At 59.8% G+C, this 24,914-nt stretch overlaps 2 protein-coding genes across 2 annotated transcripts; both read left to right on the forward strand.

The window, feature by feature from the left end:
* The first annotated feature begins 1,986 nt into the window (after positions 1-1,986).
* Positions 1,987-6,429, forward strand: IL10RA (interleukin 10 receptor, alpha). The gene is made up of 7 exons (XM_010574993.1): positions 1,987-2,071; positions 3,045-3,165; positions 3,291-3,469; positions 3,763-3,929; positions 4,267-4,417; positions 4,605-4,729; positions 4,859-6,429. The coding sequence occupies exons 1-7, from the start codon at positions 2,008-2,010 to the stop codon at positions 5,846-5,848; spliced, it is 1,797 nt and encodes a 598-aa protein (XP_010573295.1). The 5' UTR covers positions 1,987-2,007; the 3' UTR covers positions 5,849-6,429.
* Positions 6,430-15,454: 9,025 nt separating this feature from the next.
* TMPRSS4 (transmembrane protease, serine 4) lies at positions 15,455-24,399 on the forward strand. The gene is given in 15 exon segments (XM_010575096.1): positions 15,455-15,584; positions 15,587-15,721; positions 15,724-15,749; positions 19,597-19,627; positions 19,708-19,821; positions 20,012-20,164; positions 20,272-20,401; positions 21,694-21,795; positions 21,922-21,962; positions 22,551-22,710; positions 23,005-23,171; positions 23,437-23,532; positions 23,638-23,777; positions 23,963-24,112; positions 24,388-24,399. Coding segments are annotated over 15 exon segments (1,587 nt in total).
* Positions 24,400-24,914: the final 515 nt, after the last annotated feature.

The raw sequence follows: 24,914 nt of genomic DNA on the forward strand, positions 1-24,914 counted from the left end.
CACGCCGTCCTGCCACCAGCTCCTCCTGTGGCACCTGGCAGTGCCCACACCTGCACAGCAGCTCAGGTGCCAGCACGAGCACTTCGGGGTAACTGTGCCACTCACGATCTGAGGGTTCTGCAGAACTGTCATTTCTGCTCAGGCCGTTTCATTTTCCCCGAAATTGCCAACCATTTCTCCCAAGCCTCTGAACCGCCTCACCCACAGGACCAGTCCCATGGTGTCTTTTCCACACAGCTCCCTCCTTCCACATTTTTGGTCCCATTGCTTTTGATTTTCATTCCTTTACATGAAACACGAGCTGTGGCTTTGTGTGGGATGGGCTGTGCTTCATCTCAGGACTCCTAAATTCAGTGGATGCCAGATCTGACTCATGAGCTGATAGCAGAGTGACAGGACATCAGCTGGTCTCCCAAAGAGGGGAGAATAAAGTCAAGCTGGGGTGAAGCCAGGGAGGGGATCTGCTGCTGGAGCCCTCATCCCCTGCCCATTCCTATGGCTAGCCCTCAGCAGAGGAATGGCCTTCGGTGAGGGAGAGCCTCTCCCCCCTGCTGGGCACCCAGCACCACCACCCCATGCCTGTATTCGCTGTGGCCCCGGTGCAGCGGAGCCGAAGCTGGTGTGTCCCCAGGTGCCACAAGAGCCAGGCAAGCCACAGTCCTGTGCCCGAGGTCCTGCTGCCAGGGTACCGGAGGACAGCTTGGCAGCACCGCTGGACTCAGCCTGCAGCTGATGAATTTGCTGGTGCTCTAGCAAGGCTGCAAGTTCGTGGAAGCCTGTGGGCTTTAGCAGGAAGGATGAGTCAGGGGACGGACTCTGTTTAGAGTCAGGGCAAAAAGCAGAAATCTCCCACTTTGGGCATTTAAGGTGGCTCTTTGAGGAGCCATTCCGCTATGGCAAAAGGGACCTGGGGTTCTGCACCTCTGCACCCACCGAGCCAGGGACTGCTCTGAAGCTTTCTGAGGCTGTCCAGAGCAGTCTCAGTTTCGCTTGCTCTTTTTATCTGTGTCCTTTCCACTAATTCCCCAGTGGGAAATTCCTTTTCTCAAGACAAATCGCTCTCCATCACATGAGGGCCCCTGGATTTGCACAGGCCCCAGGAAAGCCCTCGAGCAAGCTCTATTGTAATTCTGCCTGCCAGAAGGCAAAGCAGAGGACCCGCAGTCTGCTCGGTGGTAATTCAGGTCCTAGCACCTGAGGCCAGCGTCACCAGACCAGCAGGACATTGCCGTGAGGCCAGACTCCCACGGCCATGTGCAGCGTGGCCGTCTTGGGGCCCCGGGTCAAGCTGAGAGCTGCCGGAGCCCCGGGGACAGCTTACAGCCCCCTCTGCCGCACCTGACGTCAGAGCTTGCGCTGTCACGCACACGCGTAGGCGCTCGCAGGACACATAACAGCCCAGAGGCTGTCACTCGGCCCCGGAAGTGGGGAAAGGCGAACGGCGGACTGAAGCAGCAGGGTACGGGCTGAGCCCAAAGGAAGAGAAAGCAAGAACCCCCTCCCGGGGCTGCCGGGCTCCCCAGGGCTGGCTAGGACCCGACCGGCTTTAGCCGCTGGCAGGACAGGACACTGGCCCAAGAGGACACTGCTGGGCGGGTGCTGTGCTCGGTAAAATCCCGGTGACAGGTCAGCCTAGGTACTTACGCTCAGCCCCTGTGCTCTGCTTTTAATACCTCATTTAATAATGAAGCAGCAGCCGCACGATTTACTCCTATTTTCCCTTTCTCAGCGGTATACCATTTTGTTTAGAAAAGCCCCCAAAGCTCTTCCTTGAAGGCTGCCTGTAGGAAATGCCCACCCTGGGCTGAGAGATTAGCTGTGGGTGAGTGGGTGGACAGTAAAGAAAAGTGGAAGTCGCGACACAGCTACTTTCCTCCCACTGCGCTAACGCCTCCGAGACGTCACTAAGCCAGCCTCTGGGGAAAAACAAGTGTTCAGCAACCCGCCAGAGCAGAGCTTGGCACCCTGCTCGCCCAGCCCAGCGCTCGCAGAGGATGCTGAGCCGGCATGGCCCCCTCCACCACAGCCCTGGCACTGTTTGTGGCACTGCTCCTTGCCTGGAGGACAGACGGTAAGTCTCTTTTGCCCACACCGCCCTGGTCTTTAGCTCCCCGCTCGCTGTGCCCGAGCCCCATGGCTTCTGGCAGGCTGCTCCGCTGCCCTCCGCGCATAGGATCCAGCATGGGGCTGGGGACCAACACGGGGGAAGGCACGCAGGGCAGGCAGCGAGTGGAGCCGCTGCGGTTTGGAGCTGCAGGTCAGACACCTTTGCTGGCTGGTCGGCACTCAGGCTGGCGGTGCCCACAGGCTCCTGCCTGCTTGGAACAGTACACAGTCAAGGCTTCCTGCTCACCGCCCACTTTTCTTTGCTGGTTGGGAGCCTAAAGGCTGTGTTTGTTATTCCTCAAGCATCAGCCTTGCTGATCTCCACCAGCGCGGACCACGGTGCCTTGTATTGTGGTGAAATGCCCTGGTTGCTAGCGCGGTGCTCTGCTGCCAGCCATCCTCCCAGGGCACTGGCACAGCTTAGTGTTTTCTGGCAGACAGCGACTGCTGAGGAAACCGGTGCAGAAAGGGTGAACAGATGTTATCGAGTGATGCTTTGCTGCCAGGTGACAATACTGAAATTCAGGCAGGAGGTGTGAAAAAGTCTCTTTGTTCCAGACAGCAGACAAGCAAAACAGGAAAGCTGAATCCAAACAGAGCCCCTAGCAAATGGCAGGCGTGGTCACAGGTGCAAATACAGCAGGCTCCTTTCTCGGGCCAGAAAAGCACTGAGATCCTCTTGGCTGGGCTGAGCTGGGCTCTCCCCAGAAGAGAGAGGAAGGGAAAGAGGGGGTTGAGCAAACACTGAAACTTGGAAGTGGGACAGGCCTGGGCCAGTCCTTGTGCTTTTCGGGTGGGTGGTCACTGCTGAATATGGCAATCAAGCTCCAGGCAAGCCATCGAGGGGGCAATCATAAGGAGCTCTGCCCAACTCTTGCGGGCACCAGCGGGACGGGATGATGTGCAGCCTCGCCTAACGCTTGCCTTTGGTCCCGCAGGTGAGAAGCTGGCGAGCCCCACACACGTGCACTTTGCTGCAAAGGTAGCGCATCACCTGCTGCGGTGGGAGCCGGGACACAACCCCCCCAGCAATGTCCGCTATGAAGTGGAGTACAAAGTGTGAGTACAGCAACAGGGGCACAAGGGGGTTTGGCCCCTGCCTGGGATCTGATACTGAGTGCGGTGATACCGGAGTCACTGGTGCCTGCCCGCACTGCTCTCACTCCAGGTGCTTCTCCCTGCAGCTATGGCACGAATGTCTCCTGGACAGCCATCCCAAACTGCATGAAGATCTTGCGGCACTCCTGCGACCTCACATACTACACCCTGGATCCTGCCCTGCGCTACTATGCACGGGTCAGGGCCGTGTCCAGAAACCACACGTCCCCATGGCAAAGGACCAACTCTTTCTCCCCACAAGAAGGTAGGTCAGGTGTCTGCCTCCACCCTGCGGCAGGGGGCAGGAGGCTTCAAGGATGACACAGGTCAGGGTGCCAAACTGCTTGGGAGGAACTTTGGGACACATGAGAGCAGGGACGTCTCTCTCTTCCCACTGTCCCGGAGGGCAGCCAGGCTGTGGGATGGGATGGGACAAACCTAGGACGGGCGGCACTGGCTGCGAGGAACCGTCAACAGCTCCATCCGCTGCTGCAAAGGCTCTTAGAGCTGCAGACAGGAGAAAACCCTAACGTGCTCTCCCAACTGACTCATTTCCAGCCCGCCTGCACCTGTCGGGCCAGAGCCTCTCTGTGACAGGCAACACCATCCACGTGCAGCTGCAACTGCTCTTCAGGGTGGGCAACCTCACCGTGGAATACGACAACATACAGAAGTACTCGAGGCGATACCGGGTGTACATCAGGAGGGCACAGGACAATCGGACGGTGAGATGAGTTGCTGGTCCAGTGCTATCCCCATCTGTCACGCGCAGTGCTGCTCAAGTTGAAAAACATAGTTTTAAAATACAGTCTTCTGTAAAACTTAATATTGAGCTTTCTCACAGCCACAACACAGCAGAGAGATTTCTCTGCACGTTCTATTGCAGTACGTTCCCCAACTCTTGTTGGGATTTTGGGTCTAGCTACTGTCAGCCGTATTGCTAAGCACCCTGGGGACTTTCCCCAGGGGACAGTGGAGGAGGAGGGAGGAAAACACGGGGGCCCAGCACTCCCGCAGGAGCTGGGGGCTCTCAGGTACCAGCCCATGCTCTCGTCATTGCAGTACGAAGTGGTGGAGACCACCCCAGAGTTCAACGTCAGCAATCTCTTCTGGGACACTGAGTACTGCATCAGCGTGGAGCCCGACGTGGCCAGCCGGCACACCCGCACCACACGCACCGACGAGCAGTGTGTCACCATCGGCGAGAGAGACAGTAAGTGGTGGGGGAGCCAGGGAAGGGGGGACCTTGCGGGACGCAGGTCCTCCTCAGCCTCCTGGCCCTGGGGCTGCGGGAGTCCGCACCAGGGCGGCCACTCCACGTCCCTGCTGCAGGGCCTTTGTGCTACATGCACCAGGGACTCTGCCCTTCCTGCCTCACCTGGGCACGTCCTCTCTTGCAGGGGGCGCAGAGCTTGTCCTGAGCACCGTCAGCTCCTCATTCATCACCCTGTTGCTCTTGGGTCTCCTGGGGGCTCTGCTGGTGTGCACCTACATAAAGAAACCCATGAGGCCACCGTCCGTCCTGGTAAGGCAGCCAGGCATGCGGCACCCCTTGCGGCCGGCGTGAGGGTGCAGGCTTGGATAGCTCTTGGGAGAGGCAGGCAACAAACAGGGAAGAAGCACGGCTCACTCCCCTCTTTTCTCTCCCTCCCAGAAATCTTTCATAAAACAGAGCTCGCTCTGGGTGGAGCAGGAGTCCTCATCCTCAGGCAGCCCAGACGCAGATCCTGTCCAGCAGCTGTTCCTGTGCCAGAAGGAGCCCCAGCAGGACAGTGGCCCTGACGGCAGCACCAGCACAGCCCAGCTGCCCGTGGAGAAGGGCTGGAGGCTCCCAGCATGGCCCGAGGACTGGGTATGCCTGCTGGGGCCAGAGGCCAGGGGGAGCGGAGACAGCAGCTGCACCAGCACCGACAGCGGCATCTGCCTGCACACCTCCTCCTCTGAACTGAGCCGCTCCTCAGGCCCTGAGCCCCAGGGCTACAAGCGGCAGCTGCCCACTGGTGACGACAGCGGCGTGGGGTTGGAGAGCACCTGCCCTCGCCTCACATGCTCCTCCAGCAGCGGGAACGCCAGCCCTGCGGAGGCCAGGCAGCCCTGCAGAGGGGAGCTCAGCCTCTCCCCTGCCGCCGGCCAGGACGGCCAGCAAGTCATGGAGTTCCGTGGGTACCTGCAGCAGTCCAAGGGCATGGTGGAGTCGAGGCAGGACCCAGCCAAGGGGCTGCCCTTCTCAGGCTGTGCAGGATCCCTGCAGGGCCCTGGCAGCACTGACGTCGTGCTGGATGTAGAGTGCTCCGAGCTGGCTGTGGCCAAAGGGTACTTGAAGCAGTTCTCTCCCGAGCATCCCTGCAGCCACGCACAGGACCTCACTCCATGGGGCACCCCTCGGGAGCCCACTGCCTGGGACTTTTCCAGCCAGGTGGGGCCCCGAGCCCCGACTCTGCTGAGCTATGGGGCTCCAGGTGCTCCCTCGACCTCCAAAGTCAGCCCCGAGCTCCTGAAAGCTCCCTTTGACCTGAGCATCTTCAACACTGACCTCCTGGGGACGCTGCCCCTCATCTCCAGCCTCAGCACCAACAAGTGGCTCACACTGCAAATCAACCCCCTGAGCCTGCTCAACGGGGACAGCAAGGACAGCCGCCTGTGAGCCATCCCCGTGGTGGGGAGTGGGTGCCCGCCAGCCCCACACGCTGTCCCAACTACCTCTTCTAGCCACTGCCCACGGGGAGCAGCTACTCCAATAAGCTACTGCCAACCCCTGAATGTTAACGCATCAAACTGAGCGGTGCCCTGGCTGATACTCGCCCGAGAAGCACCAGCTTAGCTACTTCTGGGGCAGCTTTGGCCCCGGTACTGCTGTGGCAAGCCTCCAGTGTGCCCTGCACCTTCACTCCAGCCAGTCTCTGGTGTAAAGCTAATGAGACACAGGGATGGGCTGCGCTGGAGGGCCTCGCCCCCACCTCCTCTGACCACCAAGGATACACACCAGGACGTTTCCAAAGGGTGATCCTGCCTTGTCTGCCCTCCCCAGCAGCCCAGTGTGGGCCATGCACCCCCTGGGCTCAAGGCCACTCTTGGGGCCAGAGCCGGAGCCAGCCCTGCGCTTCCCCTCCCCACTTCCCCCTTTCACAGGCGAGCGCCGGGCTCCTCCAGCTGACGTCCATGCTGCTGATCCCATCCAACCTTTCACAACATGGATACCAAGAGCAAAGAGCAGCCTGACGTCAGCCATCCTGCTGCTGGGAGCACGGAGCTCCCACCCTGGCTGGCCTCACTGGGAGGGAGCAAGGGACTAACCTGACTGTACAGAGACCCTTCAGCATTCAGCCCCCATGGCAGAGACCCAGGGTGCTGGATACTTCTGACGGGGTGCAGGATGCATGCAGCAGCTGCCGTATGAGCCCAGCATGAGCCAGGGCAGCCCTGCCCACACTATAGTCCACGTTCTGCCACTATTGCATACAGATGTTATTTATTCTATTTAATTTGTAAATACAGAAAGGATGTGGTGTTATTTATTTGGTCCATTCATCTGTGCACCCTCTTCTAAGGTCAAGCTGCGCTTTCCATTTTCAGCCATGGACTCTGCCCTGCAGCAAAGGGCAACATGCCTTTACGTTACACAGGGAAGAGTGTTTCCACCTCTCAACTGGCAAAACAGGAGAACAAAGCCAGCCCACTGAGAGCTTCACACTCATCTGAGGACCAGCGTAGTTGTCCCAGGCGAGTGTTGTGTTGTAGGAGTGTGCACCAGAGGAGCAGCAGGGAAAAAGACCCAGGCAGCTTGTGGTGATTTCACAGGGACGTGCTGTGCGTGCGGCACATCCCGTGGGTGGACCACGCACCAGGGAAGGACAGGAGCTCTTCCAGGGCAGAGCGGAACAAGTGGAAACCGGGGGGTGGGGGAATAGTTTCTGTCAGAACAGGAACAACTTACCGTGGGCTACGTTTGACTACTACCAGGCCACTGGAGAGTTTTTCCAGAAGCCGCTTAGTTTCCAAGAACCTTCACGGCGGGATAGTCCCATTAAAACTGTTGGTGGAAACCCAGCTCGGGGAGTACTTTTTTCCAGGTGAAAACATGAATCACTGCAGTCAGGAGAAGGGTTGTTGATGCATTGCTACATTTCCTTCTGTTACGTCTGACGTTGCACTACTTGTACTTAAGATACGCTCCCTGCATCATGCGGAGGGCCCGGCTGCGGCAGGCACCCCGCTGCACCGGCGGTGCCAATGCCAGCTGTGTGCATCCTCCTGCCTTTCCATTTCCACCATCTCTTCTGCCTCTGGGTATTTTGGGGGTTGGGGCTTTTTGCTTTCTTTTTTTCCAACTTCCTCTGAAAAACAGAATCATCAAAACTAAGCATGACTTTTTTTTTTTTTTTTTTAAATGCTCCTGACGTCAAGCTCTGTGGCCGGATCCCATGCAGTGCTGGGTGCTGCCGGTTCCTGCCCACCACGAAAGGCTCCAGCCGGCAGCATCCAGGGGCAGCACCTGGGGCCGAGAGAGAGACGGCATTACCCTCCCCCTCCACAAGCAGCCAGGGCTCTCCTTTCAGTGAAACCCAGATGAGTTTGCCAGAAAGCCACAGACCATGTGCTTTGGCTTTAATAGCCGAGAGCACGGACGGTCCCTCCGACTCTCTGGAAATCCCGGATGCTCACATTTTCCTCAACTAAGTCACAGCCTAACGCACGGAGGACATTCAGCTCTAACTCCTCTGCGAGTGGCTCTCCTTCTCCTGCTCTTGCAGCAGGGAGCACTGCACCTTGGCCACCCCAGCGAGGGGCTGCACCCGTGCAAACACCTTTCCTCCCCCAGCACCCTGCGAGGAGCAGCACGGCGGGCACGGGGAAGGAGAAGGGAGGGGGCTTGTGGACAGCCAGCAGCTGCCTTGCAAGCCAGGGTGCAGACTGGGGCTCTCCACTCCATCCTCACCGGTTTCCCTAGACGTAACCACACGGTCTCCCGAGCTTCTCTTTGTTTTCCTTCTGAGCAAACAGTTTGCAAAGAAATGGTCCCAAAGCCCCCGTGCCTCACCAGCCCTCACCTGCCAGGCAGGGGCCCCTCTCCGAGGGCCGCAGCAGCTTTGCCAGGGCTGCTCTTGTGCTCCAGGCGCTTCCACGGCCGCTTGCTCTGCCGAGGCTGAAGGCGGCTGGCATGAGAAAGCCCGCAGGGGCTTTCTGAGGTGTTTGCTTGCACCATCAGTGCGGAGGGCAAATTTCCACATTGGTCTAGATATTCAACCGAGGAGGGAAGTCTGAAGCAGTCTCATTTCCCTATGGCATTTTCCCCTGTTGCACAAAACCAGCTGTCCAGTTCTGTGGCTCATTGCTGTCCTTTTTAGCTGGTTTCCTGCACTCCCACTGCCCTGTTCACCAACAGCCTGGGCACGCAGCCAGCTGGTCCTGAGGACTGGGGTCTCTCTGAGCTGTGGGGGTCCGTGGGGAAGGTGTCTTTTCTCTCCAGGATGTGTGCTGAGGAAGCATGGGATAAGGCAGCTCCCTCCTCCATCTCAAGCGAGGGGAGGCTGGGCCAGTGCACCAGCCTGGGGATGTCAGCCGACCTCAGGCACCTACCTGTGCTGCCTGTGGTCGGGGAGGGCCAGCAAGAGAAATGCACCTGCAAGGAGCAGCTGGAGAAGCTCTTCTGAAAACAGAAACTGCACCGTTACAATTTCAGTAGAAATCCAGCACATTCAGGGGCTGTTTTTTAAACAAGCAAGAACAGAGGAATTCCCCCATGGCCAGTTTTGGTTGCTCTTTCTGTTGATGCTAGAAGGTGGGTGTGAGGCAGCATGGGGAAGCAGTGCAGGGAGCACACGCACTCCAGCCCCAGCCCCCAGCCCCCAGCCCCCAGCCATGCGTCCAGTCCCAGGGCAAGGGCAGTGGGGCATGAGGAAGGAAATGAAAACCAAAGCCTGCACTGGGGGAGGGAAACAAAACCAGAGTCCAGGGAAAGCCCCTGATGCCCCACAGGCATGGGGAGGACTTTTGCAGGAAAAAACTTGGGACTATCCCAGGGAAAGCTGCAATGACCAGGGGCTACGGGGAAGCATGGAGGCTCTGGGGCACAGCACTCCCACCCAGCGCCTCGGCTCCCCGCAGAGGCACCCACTGCTGCAGCTGCCCCAAGCACCAGCTGCTCCCAGGCACCTTCATAGCGCTGCTGCTGTGGTGGGCTGTGCTGGGGGATGTACACGGCCGGGGACCCGCTCGTCCATCACCGGGCAGGGTGATGTCCTACCTGCATGCCAGCCTGGCTCCCGCCTCATGGCCCTCGGTCCTGGAAAGGCACATAGCTGCTCCCTGTCCTGCTCAGCAAGCCGCTGATGCTGAACGGTGGCACCAGCTCCACCGCCACTGACCCCAGCCCACTGCAGGGAAGGCAGAGATGTCAGTGAGCTGCCTGTCCCCCCGCCAGCCCACAGCGTGGGGACTGTCCCTGGACAGCCAGGACTCCCCAGGGCATCTGTCCCGGAGGGGCAGCACCTGCAAACAGCAGAGCTCAGTGGGTTTAGGGACTGGTGAGTGTTTGCGACCCCTCGGCACCATGCAAAGGGAGCAGCCAGCCTGACCCAGGTACCCCACACAGCCTCACTTACCAGGTATGGTAGAGGTTGAAGACAAAGTCAGGCCCTGGAGAAGGGGGAAGGAGAGGTGTCAGAGCCATGTGGTGCCTTTGCTTTGCTGCAAGTCTGTGCAGCAGCATAGGGATGGGCAGGACAGCCAGCGGGACAGCCAGCTGCACCAGGACATCACTGTGCATCCCCCTCCTTGGCCTCTGCATGCCTCCAGCTTGCACCAGAGCCACCCTGCACGCCAGTTTCCCCAGCCCCCAGCAAATGTCAGGCGTGCTCCCATGCCCTGGGCCCTGCAGCCCTTTTCTTTTGAGCCCTCCCTGCCCTGCTGCTGCCTGTCCCCCTGCTCTGCCCGTACTCACGGCGCCAGCACTGGCCCCTCTGGTACCACCGGATGAAGGTGTAGCCAAAAAGCACCAGGATCAGCAAGGTCAGCCCGACACCTAAGACAACCCCAAGCACATTGATGTGTTCTTGCCCTGTAAAGCAGAGGGAGAAGGGGCTCTGCAGTCAAATGGCTCTGGGAAGCTGTGGGTTCTGACCATCCCCTGGGGGCAACAGGACAGCTGTAGGGCTGGGATACATCCCTCCACCCCATGCTGTCACTATGGCATGGAGGGACTGCACTCCATGAGGCTGTTGAGCATTGTGGCACAGAGATTTTTGCTACCCCCAAAGCCCCGTGCTGGAGACTTGTGATCTTGGTCGCACAGCCACCGCCTCTGCTGTCCCCCAGTGAGCCAGTGGGCAGGATGGTGACCTGGGAAGGGAGCCCAGAGGGGAGTGGGGGTGACCCACTGCCCTCAGCCTAAACAGGAGCCCACATTCCCCATAAGCAGGATCCCCTGCTATTCCTGCTCCCAGCCCCGCCGGGAGCTCAGCTGGACCCCAGGCAGCTTTTGGCTGTGCCCAGGGCCCATCGCATTGCACTGGGGGTGGGGAGCTGGCCGCCCTGACGATGCCTGTACCCCCACTCATGGTCCTGTGCCCACTCCTCCTTGGCTGCACAGGGAGCTGTTGGCAGTCAGCAGGGTTTAGCCATGCTATGTAGCTGGAATTTTGGCAGCAAAAGTGCAGGCAGAGCAGGGAGGTAGCAGAGCAGGGCTGGGGCTGAGGAGACACTTGCTGGCTGCCACCTCGCGCAGCTGGGCTGTCCTGTGGCTCTGGTGCATCTTGCCAGCCGTGCCCTGGCAGCACCCGGCTGAGCGGAGAAGAGCCAGAAGAGCAGCAAGGTGCCACAGCTGCAGCACTGGTGCTGGCTGTCCCAGTGCTCCTGCAGCCATGCAGTGCCATAACCCACTCTGTCCCCACAGCCGTCCCTGCGCAGCTGCGCAGGCCCATTTCTGGACAGGCAGTTCCCTCTAGAGGATGCATTTCTCAGGGCGAGCAGGTCCTGCTACAGGATGACGATGATACACAGGAGCTCCGCACCCTCTCCATCCCTCCCGTCCAACACCGCAGGGTCTGGCGAAGGCCAGCGCCAGCCAACACTCCTGACATTGTCAAGGGGACACCAAGGTGCCCAGGCACAGCCCAGCTGACGAGCAGCCATTTCTCTGCTGACCACACGTTGCATGCTGCACAGAGGACATCTCATGCAGTGTACAGCACAGGGCTGCGAATTACACCTCTCTGGCTGCTGCCAGCTTCTGCTTTCCCAGACCGCTGTGCAAACGCCATCCTGGACCCTTCTCCGTTGTCACAGCTGGCTCCTGCACACCCGCCTGCACCCCAGCATCCCCTTCAATCCTGCCACGGGGCCTTCCTGACCAGCAAGCTGCCCGCTCAGTCCCAGTGTGGCCCATTAGCAAAACGCAGGCAGGGGTGGTGGTGGGGATAACTCCGGGGGCTGCTGTGCCCAGGAGGGGACAGCAGGGTTTGGCCACTGCCCCAGTGCACGGTCAGCCCCGCAGCACTCCCCTGCCCGCACAGAGGGCTTGGGGCAGGTGCCCGGCACAGAGACTGGGTGCTGTGCCTTGCAGCATCAGGAGTGAGGTGGCAGCGGAAAAGAATGACCTAACAGCAGCTAAATTTAGACAGATGCCGGTGGAGTGAGAACATTTCCCCTGTGGTCACAGTGTTTACATAGTGAGCAAGGTCCCAGGTCATCCTGCAACCCACAGCACTTGCTCTACCTGATGGAATCCAGCAATCAACCCGGGGAGCTGCAGAGCATCTCGCTGCCAGCTTCCAAGTTGTGCTTGGAAGATGAGCAGGACCAGCCTGCCCTTCCCTTCTGCTGCGCCCCCACGGCAGGGCTCAGGAGGCCAGGATACATGGGCAGCCAATGTGCCCTGCTTCTGCTGGGCCAGGGCTGAGCTGGGAGCCCCGGGACCCCAGGCGCCGGCATGGACCAATGCGGGTGAGGTCAGGGAGTCTGCTGAAGGAGTGACTCACGCAGCAGGAGCTGCGGGACAGGAGGAGCATGGTGCAATAGCCTCCCTGAATCAGCTGGCTGCCGAAACTGCCCTCTCACCGTGCCTACCTCTGGTGGGAGGGCGACAGCTTCATGCCTGGCCCCTGCCCTGTGCCGTGCGTGGGAGGCGCTCCCTGCCCTGACACCCTCGGGAGCAGATGTCCTCGCATCCCAGTGAGATGCCGCGGAGCAGCACTGCTTGAGGTAGAGCCACACCAGCAGCTGAGCCCCAAGCCCCAGCTCCACAGACAGCAGAGGGGAGGGGAAGGTTAGCAAGCCACTGCCCATGCCATAAACCATCCCCACCTCTGCCCCACAGGGGAAGAAAAAGGCCACCTGCTCACCTGCCTGGGAGTCCATCGCCCAGCGCCGTGCTGCAGGAGCTGCTCACGGCTAGCCCCAGCTGGGAGCTGCTGCAGCAGTGGTGAGTGCTGCACCTGGCACGTCCTGCCCGTCCCCTCCTCTCCCGGTGACACAGCCGCCTCACCGCCTGTCCTGCAGCAAGGCCGGGCACCGCTCCTTGCCCGCCGGTTCAACTGGTTCCCAGGGGAGAAAGCAGAGGAGCTCCAGCAGACGTAACTGCTCATGCGATGGACGGCACATCGCCTGAGCCCCAGCCCACAATGGCTGCTCCCAGCCCAGCCCCGCCCAGCCTCCCCACCCGCTTGGGGAAGGCATGATGCCCGACCACAAGGGCAGCTCTGCCCTCCCGCTGCTGGCAGGGACAGGCAGCTAGGCAGAGGTTGAACTGGTAGCGCTGGAAGCCCAAGGGGCAGGGATGCCCTGGACACAGGGGTGTCCAGCCCTGGCAAGGTGCCCAAGTGGCTATGTCCTTCTCCTGGCAAAGAGCAGCAGCTGGAGGGGGGCAGGAAGGGTCCCACACAGAGCCCGGGCTTGGGCGTTTGGGGACACCTGCAAAGGTTAGGGCTCTGTGCAGGGCAAGGGCACCCACGGGGAGGGCAGGACCCCAGGGTGACAGGACGTCCCCCACCAGCTGCCCCCAGTCACAGACACCTCCTGGTATGGCACACTCACAGCTGTATTCGATCATCTTCTCAAAGCCCTGAGCCCCAGGGTTTGGTGGCAATCACTGCCTGCTTGCGGAAAGAGGGGGAAACCATCTCCCGTGGCTGCAGGTAGAAGGTAACAAACAGGGATAACAATTAACAGCTTGGAAACTTGGGCAGCCAGGGCAAAATCCCTCCCCCCTTTGCGTGTGCTTTGCCAGGCGCAGCCTCTGACTATGCCATGCCCCAGTGCAAGTAGCGCAGGGCGGCCAGGGCAGGAGCCAAGCCTCTGAGCAGCCCTCCCTGGGAGCGAGGACCAAGACCCAGGGGTGATGCCTTGGACCCGTGGGGATGCTTGCGTGGATGCAGGGGGGATGATGTGCACCACAGACCCCGAGGCCCTGGCAGCGTCCGGCTCAGACAGAAGGCCCGGGACTGCTCCTCGCCAGGCAGCGGAGAGGAAAGGGTCAGGGTGCGTGTCCACGTGGCTCGGAGAGGCTGGCAGCTGTGCAGAGCCCTGGGCCAGCCCTGCCTGGCCTCTGCCTGACCCCAGATGGAGCCGGGGTGCCCGGAAGCTTGCGTCATGCCAGGGCTCCATGCGCAAGAGGCCACGGAAAGGTGATGGGCTGGAAATGCAGCCGCACTCCAGGAAGCAAAGCCCCGAAGGCACGTGGAACTGTGACATAACATCTGCAAACCTCAGCTGCTTCCTCAAAACCCTCGCTCAAGCTCAAAGGAGGAAGAGCTGCTCCCCACCTTGCCACCTCTCACCCCACAGATGCTCCCGGGCTGCTCTCCCTTCCACGGCAGCAGGTCCAGGCCGTGGGGTGTGTGGGGCTTGCACTGGGATGCTCTAGGAAGGCTGCCCACACCTCGAGGAGGTCTCTGTGGCACAGCACAGGGCTGCAGCTGCGCCGGTGGTGCTGGATGCATGGGACCGCTCCAGAGCCTCTCCCTAGTAGCACCCATCTCTTGAGCTGCTTCTGCTTTTAAGCCACAGTTTGTTCCCTGACAAGGGACAGGCATGCCCAGACTGGATAGGAGAGCTTGCTCCACCGTGCTGCAGTTCACGCTGCATCAGATGCCCACGCAGCCATTTGCCTGTGCTGCCCCAGCCAGGGCCCACGGTGGCACGTCAGGGACGCAAGCCCTCTGCCCAGCTCCCCGCTGTCGCGTGCAGCCCCTTAAACCAGTTTGCAAGCTGGAAGTTCCCACAGCAGCGCAGGGCACCCTCCTGCACAAAGCGTGCGGCTGCACCCACCGGCTGCCGCTCTCCACCCTCCATCCCACGGTCTCTGGGCATTGCATGGACCATGCGGGCAGGAGCCGAGACCCCTCACACCTCCCGAGGGGACTGGATCCTCACCAGTGAGTGTGGAGAATGCCCTTACCTGCAGAGCCACATGCAGATGCCAGGATCCCTGGTCAGGCCCTCCCCAGTGCAGGCAGGGTCCCTGCTGCAGCAGGGGCGAGCTGGCACAGTGATGGCATGGCTCCCCGGCCGAGGAGCTGCAGATCCGGGATACTCTGCTGTCTCCCCACTGGCAGGGTGCACACACCTGGCAGCAGCAGCTCTCCCTGACCATTGGGAAAGCTTGATTACAAAAGGAGGAGAGGGTAATTAGCTGCTTGGCAAATCCTGCGCACCCACCACTTCCAGCATGAGTCTGCACAAGGCCAAGCTTTCCAGCCAGCTGCCAGTGGGGCCGACCGCAGCCCGCAGACTCCCTGACCCCAGCCGGCTCCCTGCACCAGCCTTCGCCCAGCTGCAGCAAGCGGCTCCCACACGCCAAAACCTAAATGTCCATCCTGCCTGGCAGTGCTGCCAGCAGCAGGCTAAAGCAAGCAGCTCTGCGTCCCAGAGTGGTTATTCCTGGTAACCAGAGGTAACCTGCCATGGGCATCCGCTCGCTTTCCTTTTAACTTCGCTCTGGCCCTGCCAGGCGCACCTGCCAGCCATGACCTGGGACTGTGCAGGGACACACAGACCAAGTGACCCAAGAGGCAGGAGCATATAATGGCCTGGTATCCTCATGCATAAACTCTTCTCCTTTCCTCCTCCACCTACTAAAACCTCTGTTTAAAAACAACTCAGTGCAACGCGGAAGAGACGGACAAAGAGCGGGATGGCTGTGGCTCCTCTTATCATCAGGAGAGGAGCAGGAAAAATCCTGCTCTATCAGTCAGTTGGCTCTTGATAAGCTATTTTGTGACAGCAGCTCTGCAGGTGAGTCACCCTCCAGTGGCAGATGCTCAGGAGATTATTGCAGGTGATGGTGCTGCTGATAAACCGGTGTTATATTACAATACAAATCACAATTCCTGTTTCACAACTCCTGTTGTGGGTTTTAAGGAGTGCTTGGGCGGTCCTGCCCCAGTGTTAGTACAGCGCAGGCAGAGCAGCTCAGGCACAGGGGTGGCGGGAGCATCGCCGGCCCGGGCTCCTGGGGCATCGGGGCACCCACAGCCTCCCTGCGTCCCAGACTGGAGGATCTTTGCTGGGTTTCTGCAGGCGGAAGACCACGTCAGAGCTGGATGAACATGGTGAGTTACCGACAGCTTTGCCCACCGCTTTGCCCGCTCCCTGCATGTCAGCCTCCAGCCCCTCGCCCCAGGAGCGAGCAGTCGGCACCCCGCACACCCCGCGGCTGGCTGCACTCGCAGCCCAGGTCTGCCAGGAGTGGTTTACCGGTGACGAGGCAGCCCAGGCTCAAAAGAGCTGCTGCTCCCTGACCCTAGTCCCCCACGGCATCCAGGCAGGGAATGATTTTACCCATCTCTCTCAGTACCCTGCCGTGGCTGTTGGATACGGCGCTTGGCTATCCCCACAAGGTCTCACTCCCACATTTCTCTGTGGCTTGCCTTGGCCGTCTCCCAGACTGGGAAGCAGACAGGCAGGCAGGGCATCTCACAAGTCTGCTCACCAAGGACACGTGCCCTTCTGGAGCATCTTGTCCCGTCCCTGTCCCCCGGAGAAGGAGCTGGTTCTTAGGCAATGCCTGGGCAAGAGCCCGGCACCCCTGCCTCTCTACACAGCTCACACCATGGGACTGCCCAGTCCCTCTGCTCAGCACAAGGGGCGTGCTCAGCTCAGCTTCCTTCATTCAGTGCCTTTTGCAAGCAAAGCCATGGCCACCAAACCCCAGCCTGGCATGCAGTCCCTCCCTAGGAGGAAAAGGCTTCTGTAAAAGAGGGCAGCCATGTATTGCCCAGTTCGCTATAAAACCATCCACCAGCGATACACTGGGACAACCCTCTGGGGTGGGGAACTCACCCACCTGCTACACACACCCATGGGTTAAACCCCCTGCACCCAAGGAGTTAGCCCCAGATCTGAGCACCCTTTGAAGGTGGGGTCTGCACAGGAACATCCTACCTTACCTCATTCAGGAGCAGCCAGCACAGCTACTTGGTGCACAACAGAGCCTTTCAGCCACACACTGCGGAGGGCAAATGGCAAGAGTCCGCCTGCACCCCAGCCGCCTGAGCCTGCTCAGATGGTGCGGGTGCAGAAGTTCATCAGGAGTCCACAGTTCGTGGGCTGACATTTGCACAGCTGGAGTGCAGACTGGCCAGAGCGGCATTAGTGTGCTTCCAGAGAATACGGCAAGGGAGTTCAATTAGTTACGGTAGCCTTGAGTTATCTAGGAAATCATGTGCTTCCACTCCACAAAGGAGCTGGCACAGCTCTTGCCTTGCTTTGAGCTTAACCAGTGCGGCTCTTGCTCGTAGTGTGGTTTTGAAAGCAAGTGGGCAGTCATGGAGAGGCAGCCCCTGGGGCAGCTCCAAGCTGTGAATCTGTTTGAAACAGAGGAAGTTTGTGGACTGAAGAATATGAAAAAAAAAACCAAACCCCAACAATGGGCAATACCTTCTCTGTGTGGGAAAGTGGCCAGCACCACAGCATCACCCCTTCCACCTGCGTCTGCACGAGACCTGCCCAGGGTTGTCAGAAAGGAGCCCGACACCAGACGACATGATGGGCACAAGTACGGGCAGCTTGCCGGCAGGCAGAGGCAGCTGCAGTGCCCCCCAGCCGCAGAGCCCCGGCCATGCCACAGAGCCTGGAGGAGCCGACGGGGCCCTGGGACTATTCCTGCAGGGAACCGTTAGGATCCCATTATCTGGGTCATGCCCGGCCCAGGCCCACGGTTACACAAGAGGTCAGCATGAGGAAGGACTGGCCCCACGTGCCCTCAACTGGCGGCGTTTGGGAGTAAGCTGAGCCGGCATTACAAAATTCCCAGGGCTCCTGCAGGCACTGGACACTGCAGATAAGCAGCTCTGAAAGGGCGGCCAAGATGGGAAGTCCAGGAGACATGCTCCTCTTCCCACCCTGCCCTCCTGCTCCCAGCAGGTCCCCGACTCCCTGCCACCAGGAGCCAGGCCCCAGGCCCCCAGGAGCTCAGCTGGGATCCCCTGGTAGCACTGCAGTGCCCTGGTGGGAGCCAAAAAGACCTGAGGGGCTATGCAGAGCCCATCCAGCAGCCAGGCACTCGCCATGACTTGCCCATGCTCAGCATCGGTGCCAGACGAGCTCAGCTGTTCAGAGAAAGGGCCCTGGCATTCCCTCAAAAGAGCCGGACAGCTGCATGCTGGGGCACAGCGGCATGCCCACAGCACTGGGCAGGATCTGGTCCTCCCCTGCACAGGTCACTTCTTGTTCCCCGGCAAGCGAGCAGCCAAAACTGGCAGCCCAAGCCATGCGGCAGGGCCGTGATGGGGAGGCAATGTTTCCTGGCTGGGCGAGGGGCAGTGACAGCTGAGCTAGCAGCACATTAAATCCAAGCTATCTTTGTGTATTAACCCACGAATAATGGCTTGGCACTCGTCTGTAAAATCCTGCTGGTAGAGTCTTTGTGCATGGCTAAACATGCCCAAACACAGTGACCTGGAGAGGGAGAGCTCCGCCACTCCCTCCTACCAGCCTCGGGCTGGAGCACAGCCCCTTTACAGCCTTACCACAACCCCGGTCTCGCTGCACCGCTGTTCTTCAAAGCCCCAAACTCCGAGCTCTGAGGTTGCCCAGGGGCCTCTGCTCTCGTTTGAGACAACAAATGCAATCATCTCCAGCTCTCTGCTGCCCAGGAAAAGCGTGCTGCTCCTGATGCTCAGCAGCCAAATGAGCAAAGGCTTCTAAATCCCAAACTCTCCTGGATCTATGGGTTTATTGCAGTGTTTTTAATCTTCCTTACCTCTGTTCATGCTGGGTACTGGCCCTGCAAAAAAGCTTGTCTTACCTGTCGTGGTAGGGTCCAGAAGCAACAGCAAAGGAAAAGCGCTCGCCTGGGGATGGAAAGGCATTCAAGGGAAAAGCAAGCATGCTGCTTTCCACAGCCTCAGCAGGGCAGGAGCACGCTTTCAAACCGCAAGCTGCCAGGAAGCAGCTCTCAATAGCGTGGCACAAGCAGGGCCGCAGAACAGGGCAAGAGAAACATACGGTCTCCACCTGAACCCCCTGCAAAGGGGCTCTGATCTTTGCCCAGCACCAACCTGCCCACCGAGGACAGGAGTGGCTCCTTCAGCAACGGCTGCCTGGTGCCGCTGACGGGACCCTTCCTACTGCAGTTGGGCACCTCTTGTATGAGAAGCTATTACAGGAAAATAATTTTGAGGAGATCAAGTGGGATCAATGCCTTATTCATCACTCGCTCCATTGCTGACTGCAGCCGGGGCTGTGTTTACGTGTGTCCTAGCAGCAGCACAGCCCTCCCTCCCCGCCCCAAGAGCACCCGTTCCCATGGGCCAGGCTGGTTTCTCCAGCGGCTCTGACAGTTTGTCAGGGAGGACTCAGGCTGTGCTGCTCGGTTTCTGACCCCACACTGGGCCAGCCAAAGAATAACCCCCATCGTGACATGTCCGGGTGGCACAGCCCTGCAGGCACATGTATTTTGACTCAGGGTTTCTTGGCACATCAGAAAGTGCCTCTTTCATAACACCTATGACTTCTTAAGCCTCTAGTGCATTAAAGGCAGTATCTCTGTAACATTAATAGCCAGTTACTGGAATTGCACAAGTGGCATCCATGGGAACACCACAGCCAGAGATCCCTGGTGACAGCAGAGCCAAATGCTGTTGCACTAGGACGTGCCACCCCCGTCCCCAGCAGCTCTAAAACAACCTCAGCTGTGGGTTGGGGCAGTTTCCCTGCCCATCGTCCTGGTGGGCCTCGAGCAAGCCCAAGAGACAGCAGCCTCTGTGCCTGCCCAGGCTTAGCTGATCCTCTGCTTTCTCTGGGCTGCCCTCCCCAGGGCGGCTGATCACATTAAGGATCCCACGTTAGGCGTGGGGATCGCCAGCTAGCCAAGCTGCTATGGACCCTTTCCGCCTGCCGACTTGCTTTCTGGCCGAAGGTTCGGCTCAGTAACTGGTTTTCCTCTCTGGTTTGCAGGATTTAGCCTCCGAGCGACTGAATGGCAGAGGTAATGCCCACAGGAGCTGGGGGTGTGGGTGCTGCCAGGCTGGGCCTGGCGATGCGGGGCCATGCTCCTCTGTGTCACAGGTCCCAGCACAAGACGCAAAGCCTCCACGGCTCTGGAGTCCTTCAAGCGGATTGGCATCCCCATCCTGGCAGCAGTGTTCAGCCTCGCCTGCCTGGTTATGGTCGGGTTCTTGAGTATGGCTCCTGCCCTTCTCTCCCCCTTCCTCCTGCCACTGCTGGGCACAGCCGCAGCTTGGCAAACACAGCTCTGGACGCAGGGCTCAGCCGGGACTGGCTCTGCCACCTTCTTGCTGAGCCCCCAAAGGCAAGCCCTGAGCCTGCCCAGCAGCACGAGCTCAGCACTAAGCTCCCCCTTTCCCTCTAGTCAAGGTTTACCTGGACTACCACTACTTCTTCTGCAAACAGCCCCTGAAGCTGGTGCTGCTGCGGCAGGTGTGTGATGGGCAAATGGACTGTCTGCAGGGCGAGGACGAGGCCAGCTGTCCCCAGTGGGTCCCTGAGGGGCCACCAGCTGGGGGTGAGTCCAGGACACCCTGCCAGCGCTCTGGAGGGGCCGGGCTGCTGCAGCAAGCCTCCACCTGCTGAAGTCACCTGCAACAAAGCTGACTCTGTGTCTTTCTCCAGCCCGTGTTTCCAAAGACAGATCCATCCTGCAGGTGCTTAACAGAAACACTGGAGCCTGGTCCTGCATCTGCCACGACCACTTCAACCTGGTGCTGGCAAAAGCAGCCTGTGAGCAAATGGGCTATAGGAGGTACAAGGCTGCTTTCTCCACACCTCTCTTGCCCATTTTATCTATCCCTCTCCCACAAAACCTCTTTTTGAGTGGGGCTCTTTACTTACAAAGCACTCAAAGCTCTCCACTAATGGTTTTGGTCCATCCCCGCCATGCAGAGCCCTCTGTGCATCCCTAGGAGTCAGCTAGTCTCTGTGCTAGAAGCCCTGGCAGCTTCTCACATAAGCACAGTACCGTGCCCAGCATCCTCTGCTCCGTCCCCAGCCCACGGGCACCCTGCCTGGCTCCTACCCCTCACCTCACCCCCACCTACTCACAGGCACCCATGCAGCAGGGCTGCCCTGCAGCTCACAACAGCATGCACTCTCCTCACCAGAGCACTGCACTCCCCCTTCAAAGGCCCAGGAGAGCAGCAGTTGGGTGGGTGGTGTGGGTGCTGGGTGGGGGGTGTGGGTGCTGCACAGCTATGGCCAGGGCTGGGTCCTTGCAGCTGGGATGAAGCTCCATGTCACCCACCTGTGTCCACCTCGTGCACTGCCCTGAGCTAGCAAGTTTGTAGTGCTGCATTCAGCTACAGCTGGTTAAAGCTGAGATTTGGGGAAATAGCGTGCTAGCCCTGTGTGTTTGGTGTCAGCCCTGGGTTAAGGGAGAGCTTGAGTTAAGTTAGGGGTATACTAGGGAGAAGATGGGTTCTGGTGTTTGAGCCCCTCTAGGACCCTAGAGTGAGCCCAAGATGGTATTTCCAGTTCCAAAAAATCAGGGACAGATGCTTTGAGTCCCAGGCCACGAATATCACAAGAGGTAACCGCAGGGACACCCCTGAGGTCCCCCGGGAGCTACGTGCCCCATGCCTCCCCGAACAACAGGGAGTAGCTTCCCTTCCTTCAATATGCTCCTGTCCCTCGTCCTGGGCTCAGCGGCCAGTCCCCCCTTCCTGCACCCAACCCTCAGGGCTGTGGCGCTTCTGGCATCCCTGTGTCCCTGCCCCACGGAACCCCCTTTTTCCTATGGGGTCTTTCTCTTGCTCACTGGTGCAGGGTTGACGTTCCCTTCCTAAACTCCTGCTTCCTCCCCATCTCAGCAGCTCTTTGTCGGGGCTGCAGGCAAACATTTAAGACCTACTCATAAAGCTTCAGTCCCTCAAGTTTTGGAACCGGGTTATACCATCCTTGGCTCAGTCTGAGCCAGAACCGCCGAGTTTCCTGGCTTCTGGAGATGCTCGGGCACCAATGCCTGTCCTCTCCCAGCACCCGTGCCCCACTGGTAGCATGCCTGAGACTTGCTGACCTGTGTCAGCCCATGTCTTTCAGCACCCCCACTTTCTGGCCAGTGGAGGCAGACGCAGGGCAGCCCCTGCCTCCCCGTGAACTCATGCTGAGCAACGGCAGCCTCCAGATGCCTGACCCAGGCAGGTGAGCAGTGGGGCCCGTGCAGAGGCGGCTGCCGTGCCCCTCGCCCTGAGTGGGCGCCTGCTGTGCCTGGCTCCAGAGCCAGAGCCTCTCCTCTGCCAAATCCAGCCCTTTTCCTCCCTCTTCCAGGAAATGCTTCTCTGGATTGGTTGTTTCGCTCTTTTGTTCCAGTAAGTATCGAGGTGCTGTTTGCACCTTGCAGGCCTCATGCCGCTCCAGGTCCTCATTCCTGGCACGGCCCCATGTGCTGCTGCGCTGCGGCTGCAAGAGCTCAGCTCCGGCCCAAGCCCTGGCCCTCCCTGGTTCCCGCACTGTTTGCATGAGAAAAGTTGGACTTAATTAGTACTAGCCTTATTCCTAAGCCAGTATAAACCTCCCAGAAATGAAACACCTACAAGAGGCTTAACCAGCTGCCTGGATGGGTTTACTTTTACTGATGAATTACCCTGATTAAACTAATCTGCTTGGTGGGCTGGAGAAGGCAAGGAATGGACAAACCAATTTCAGCAAGCCTGGATGATGCGCGAACAGAGAACAAAAGGGGGGTGTGCCAAGTGTCCCAGAAAGGGGTGACCCAGGCAGTGTCACGGGGTGAGGGGGAGGCACCTGGGCCACACTCCCTTCCCTGGGAGGCGCAGGACCCTCCGTCCCCGCTCACCCCCAAGGATGGAGGAGGGCAGAGCGGGTGCTCTTTCTCTCCCACCGCCACAGCTAACGTGTTGCTTTGTCGCTGCTCCGCCATCGCTGCCGGGCAAAAGACTGCGGGGAGAGCATCAGGACTCCGCGTGTGCTGGGCGGGAGTCCGGCCGCCATCGAGGCTTGGCCGTGGCAGGTCAGCTTGCAGTACAGGAAGGAGCACATCTGCGGGGGCAGCATCATCGACCCCAGCTGGATCCTAACGGCAGCGCACTGCTTCAAGTGAGTTGGCGACCTCCCCGCTGCGGCACACTGGTCAGCCGGCACCGACGTGTCAGGGCTGGGCCGACTCCTCGAGGCCAGGCTGGGTCCCTCGGGGTTTAAGCTACGTGTTGCTTAAGTGTCCCGTAATTAACACATCTGTGCAGGGCTTTGCGCAGGTCTTTGTGCCCCTTGGGCCAACACAGCTGACTGATGCTGAGCGGGGCAGCGTGCAGGCAGGGCTTTGCTGCCTGTCCCCACAGCAGGCTCATGGAGAGGAAAGAAGGGAGCAGTAAGAGGCATGTCTGTGCACAGGAACAACCCCGTCATTCAGAGTTGGCACGTGAAGGCTGGCTCCGACCTCCTCTCGGGCACCGTCACCCTCCCTGTGGAGAAGGTCTTCCTGGCTGAGGTGACACCTGCGTCTCCCAAGGACAATGACATTGCCCTGGTGAAGCTGCAGTCTCCCCTGCATGTCTCAGGTGAGACGTGGCACACACCTCACAGCAAGAGTCCCAAGTGTCTTCTGACGGCAACGAGAAGCGGGCTAGGAGGGCGATGCCCCCTGTGTGGCAGTGCTCAGTGGGCACCGAGCAGCAGCGTGGAGCGGGCTGCGTGCAAGCGGTGCCTTACGAAGAGTGCAGCGGGGAGCTGGGTGCCCGGCCGGCTCGTGGGCCCAGCCAGTCCGGGCACGGGCACCTTCCCTGCAAACCTCCCCAGACATCTCCTGCACCTCACCTCTCCCAGACAGCAGCAAGCCCATCTGCCTGCCCTATTTCGATGAGGAGCTGGTGCCGGGCACGTCCCTGTGGGTGATAGGCTGGGGCTACACGCAGGAGCACGGTGAGCGGGACAGCGTGGAGGCGAGCAGGAGGAGCCGGGCTGGTGCAGTCCCTGCTCGCCCGGGGCTGCTGGGGGCGCCCCTCTGAGCGGCCACGTTTGGCGCAGGCAAACTGTCGGAGACCCTGCAGCAGGCGGAGGTGGAACTCATAGATGCAGAGAGCTGCAACCTGGTCGCCTACCACGGGGAGGTCACCGAGAAGATGCTATGTGCCGGCTTGCCCCAAGGCGGGGTGGACACCTGCCAGGTGGGGGGTGCCGGGTCCAGAAAGAGGCGGTGGGTTGGTCTGCAGCTATCGATGAAACAGCCCTTTTCAGGGAAGAGCTGTGCTCCCGGGAAACGGCTGCGAGCCGCAGCTGTGACCACCGGTGCCCGCCATGCTGGGGACTGGGGGGGTCCTCAGCACCCACTCAGCCGGTTTGTTCTTCATAGGGGGACAGCGGCGGGCCCCTGCTGTACTCAGGCAGGCACTGGCAGGTGGTGGGCATCGTCAGCTGGGGCCAGGGCTGCGGGACCCCCAGCACGCCCGGCGTCTACACCAGCGTCCGTGCCTACCTCAACTGGATCTACACCGTCTGGAGGGTCAGTGCCGTACTGCCGACACCGCTGCAGCGACACCCATGGCTGCTCTGTCGCGCAGGTTTTGGGGGGCGGTGGGGAAGGGCCAGGGCCCCCTTGGCAGTTCTGCACAGTGGGGAACCGCACTGTCGCTGCAGGACAGGCTGGGGGCAACCAGCCCCCTTCAGCTCTGTGCGGGAGCCCAGCCAGCTCCTTAAGGATGCGACTCCGTTTGTCTCCTGGTTGCCGCTGCCCTTCAAAGCTTGCAGTTTCTTCTCTCCCTCCCTCTCTCCTTCCAGTCAGAGCTCTGAGACCAGCCGGGACAGGTCCCTCCTCTCTCCCCAAGCCTCCCTCCCCATGCACTTGGCTGTCTTGGCTCCAGCGGTAGCTGGGAAATGGATCTCCAGCCACGGAAGGTGAGCGGTGCCTCCTGAACCCTCGCTGGCAGGCTGTGATTTAGCACACCAGAGGCCAGCTAAGGAGGCAAAGGGCAGCTCGGAACAACGGCCACCGATACCACAAAGGAATCTGACCGGCTCAAGCTCCCTTCCGGAGAAAGATTAATTTATTGCTCTGTGCTGACCCTGCTGTGGCAGGAAGGCTCCTGTGGGGCTAAGTTGCTGTTTGCTCACTACCGTTACACAGAGGGGAAAGGACGTTTGTGCCATAGAGTATCCCCATTAAAAGAAAGTATTTGTTTTTTCAGGCAGCCTCTGAAGGCTTTGTCCCTCTTGCTTGCAGGGGTTATTTTTCGCAATACCTTGTGCTGTGCCGGAGCTGCTTTCCCAGCGCAAAGCAGGGGTTATTTGCTGGCTCTTGTGAACAA

Source organism: Haliaeetus leucocephalus, unplaced genomic scaffold (assembly GCF_000737465.1).
Source record: "Haliaeetus leucocephalus isolate CR32 unplaced genomic scaffold, Haliaeetus_leucocephalus-4.0 Scaffold450, whole genome shotgun sequence".
Classification (NCBI taxonomy): domain Eukaryota; kingdom Metazoa; phylum Chordata; class Aves; order Accipitriformes; family Accipitridae; genus Haliaeetus; species Haliaeetus leucocephalus.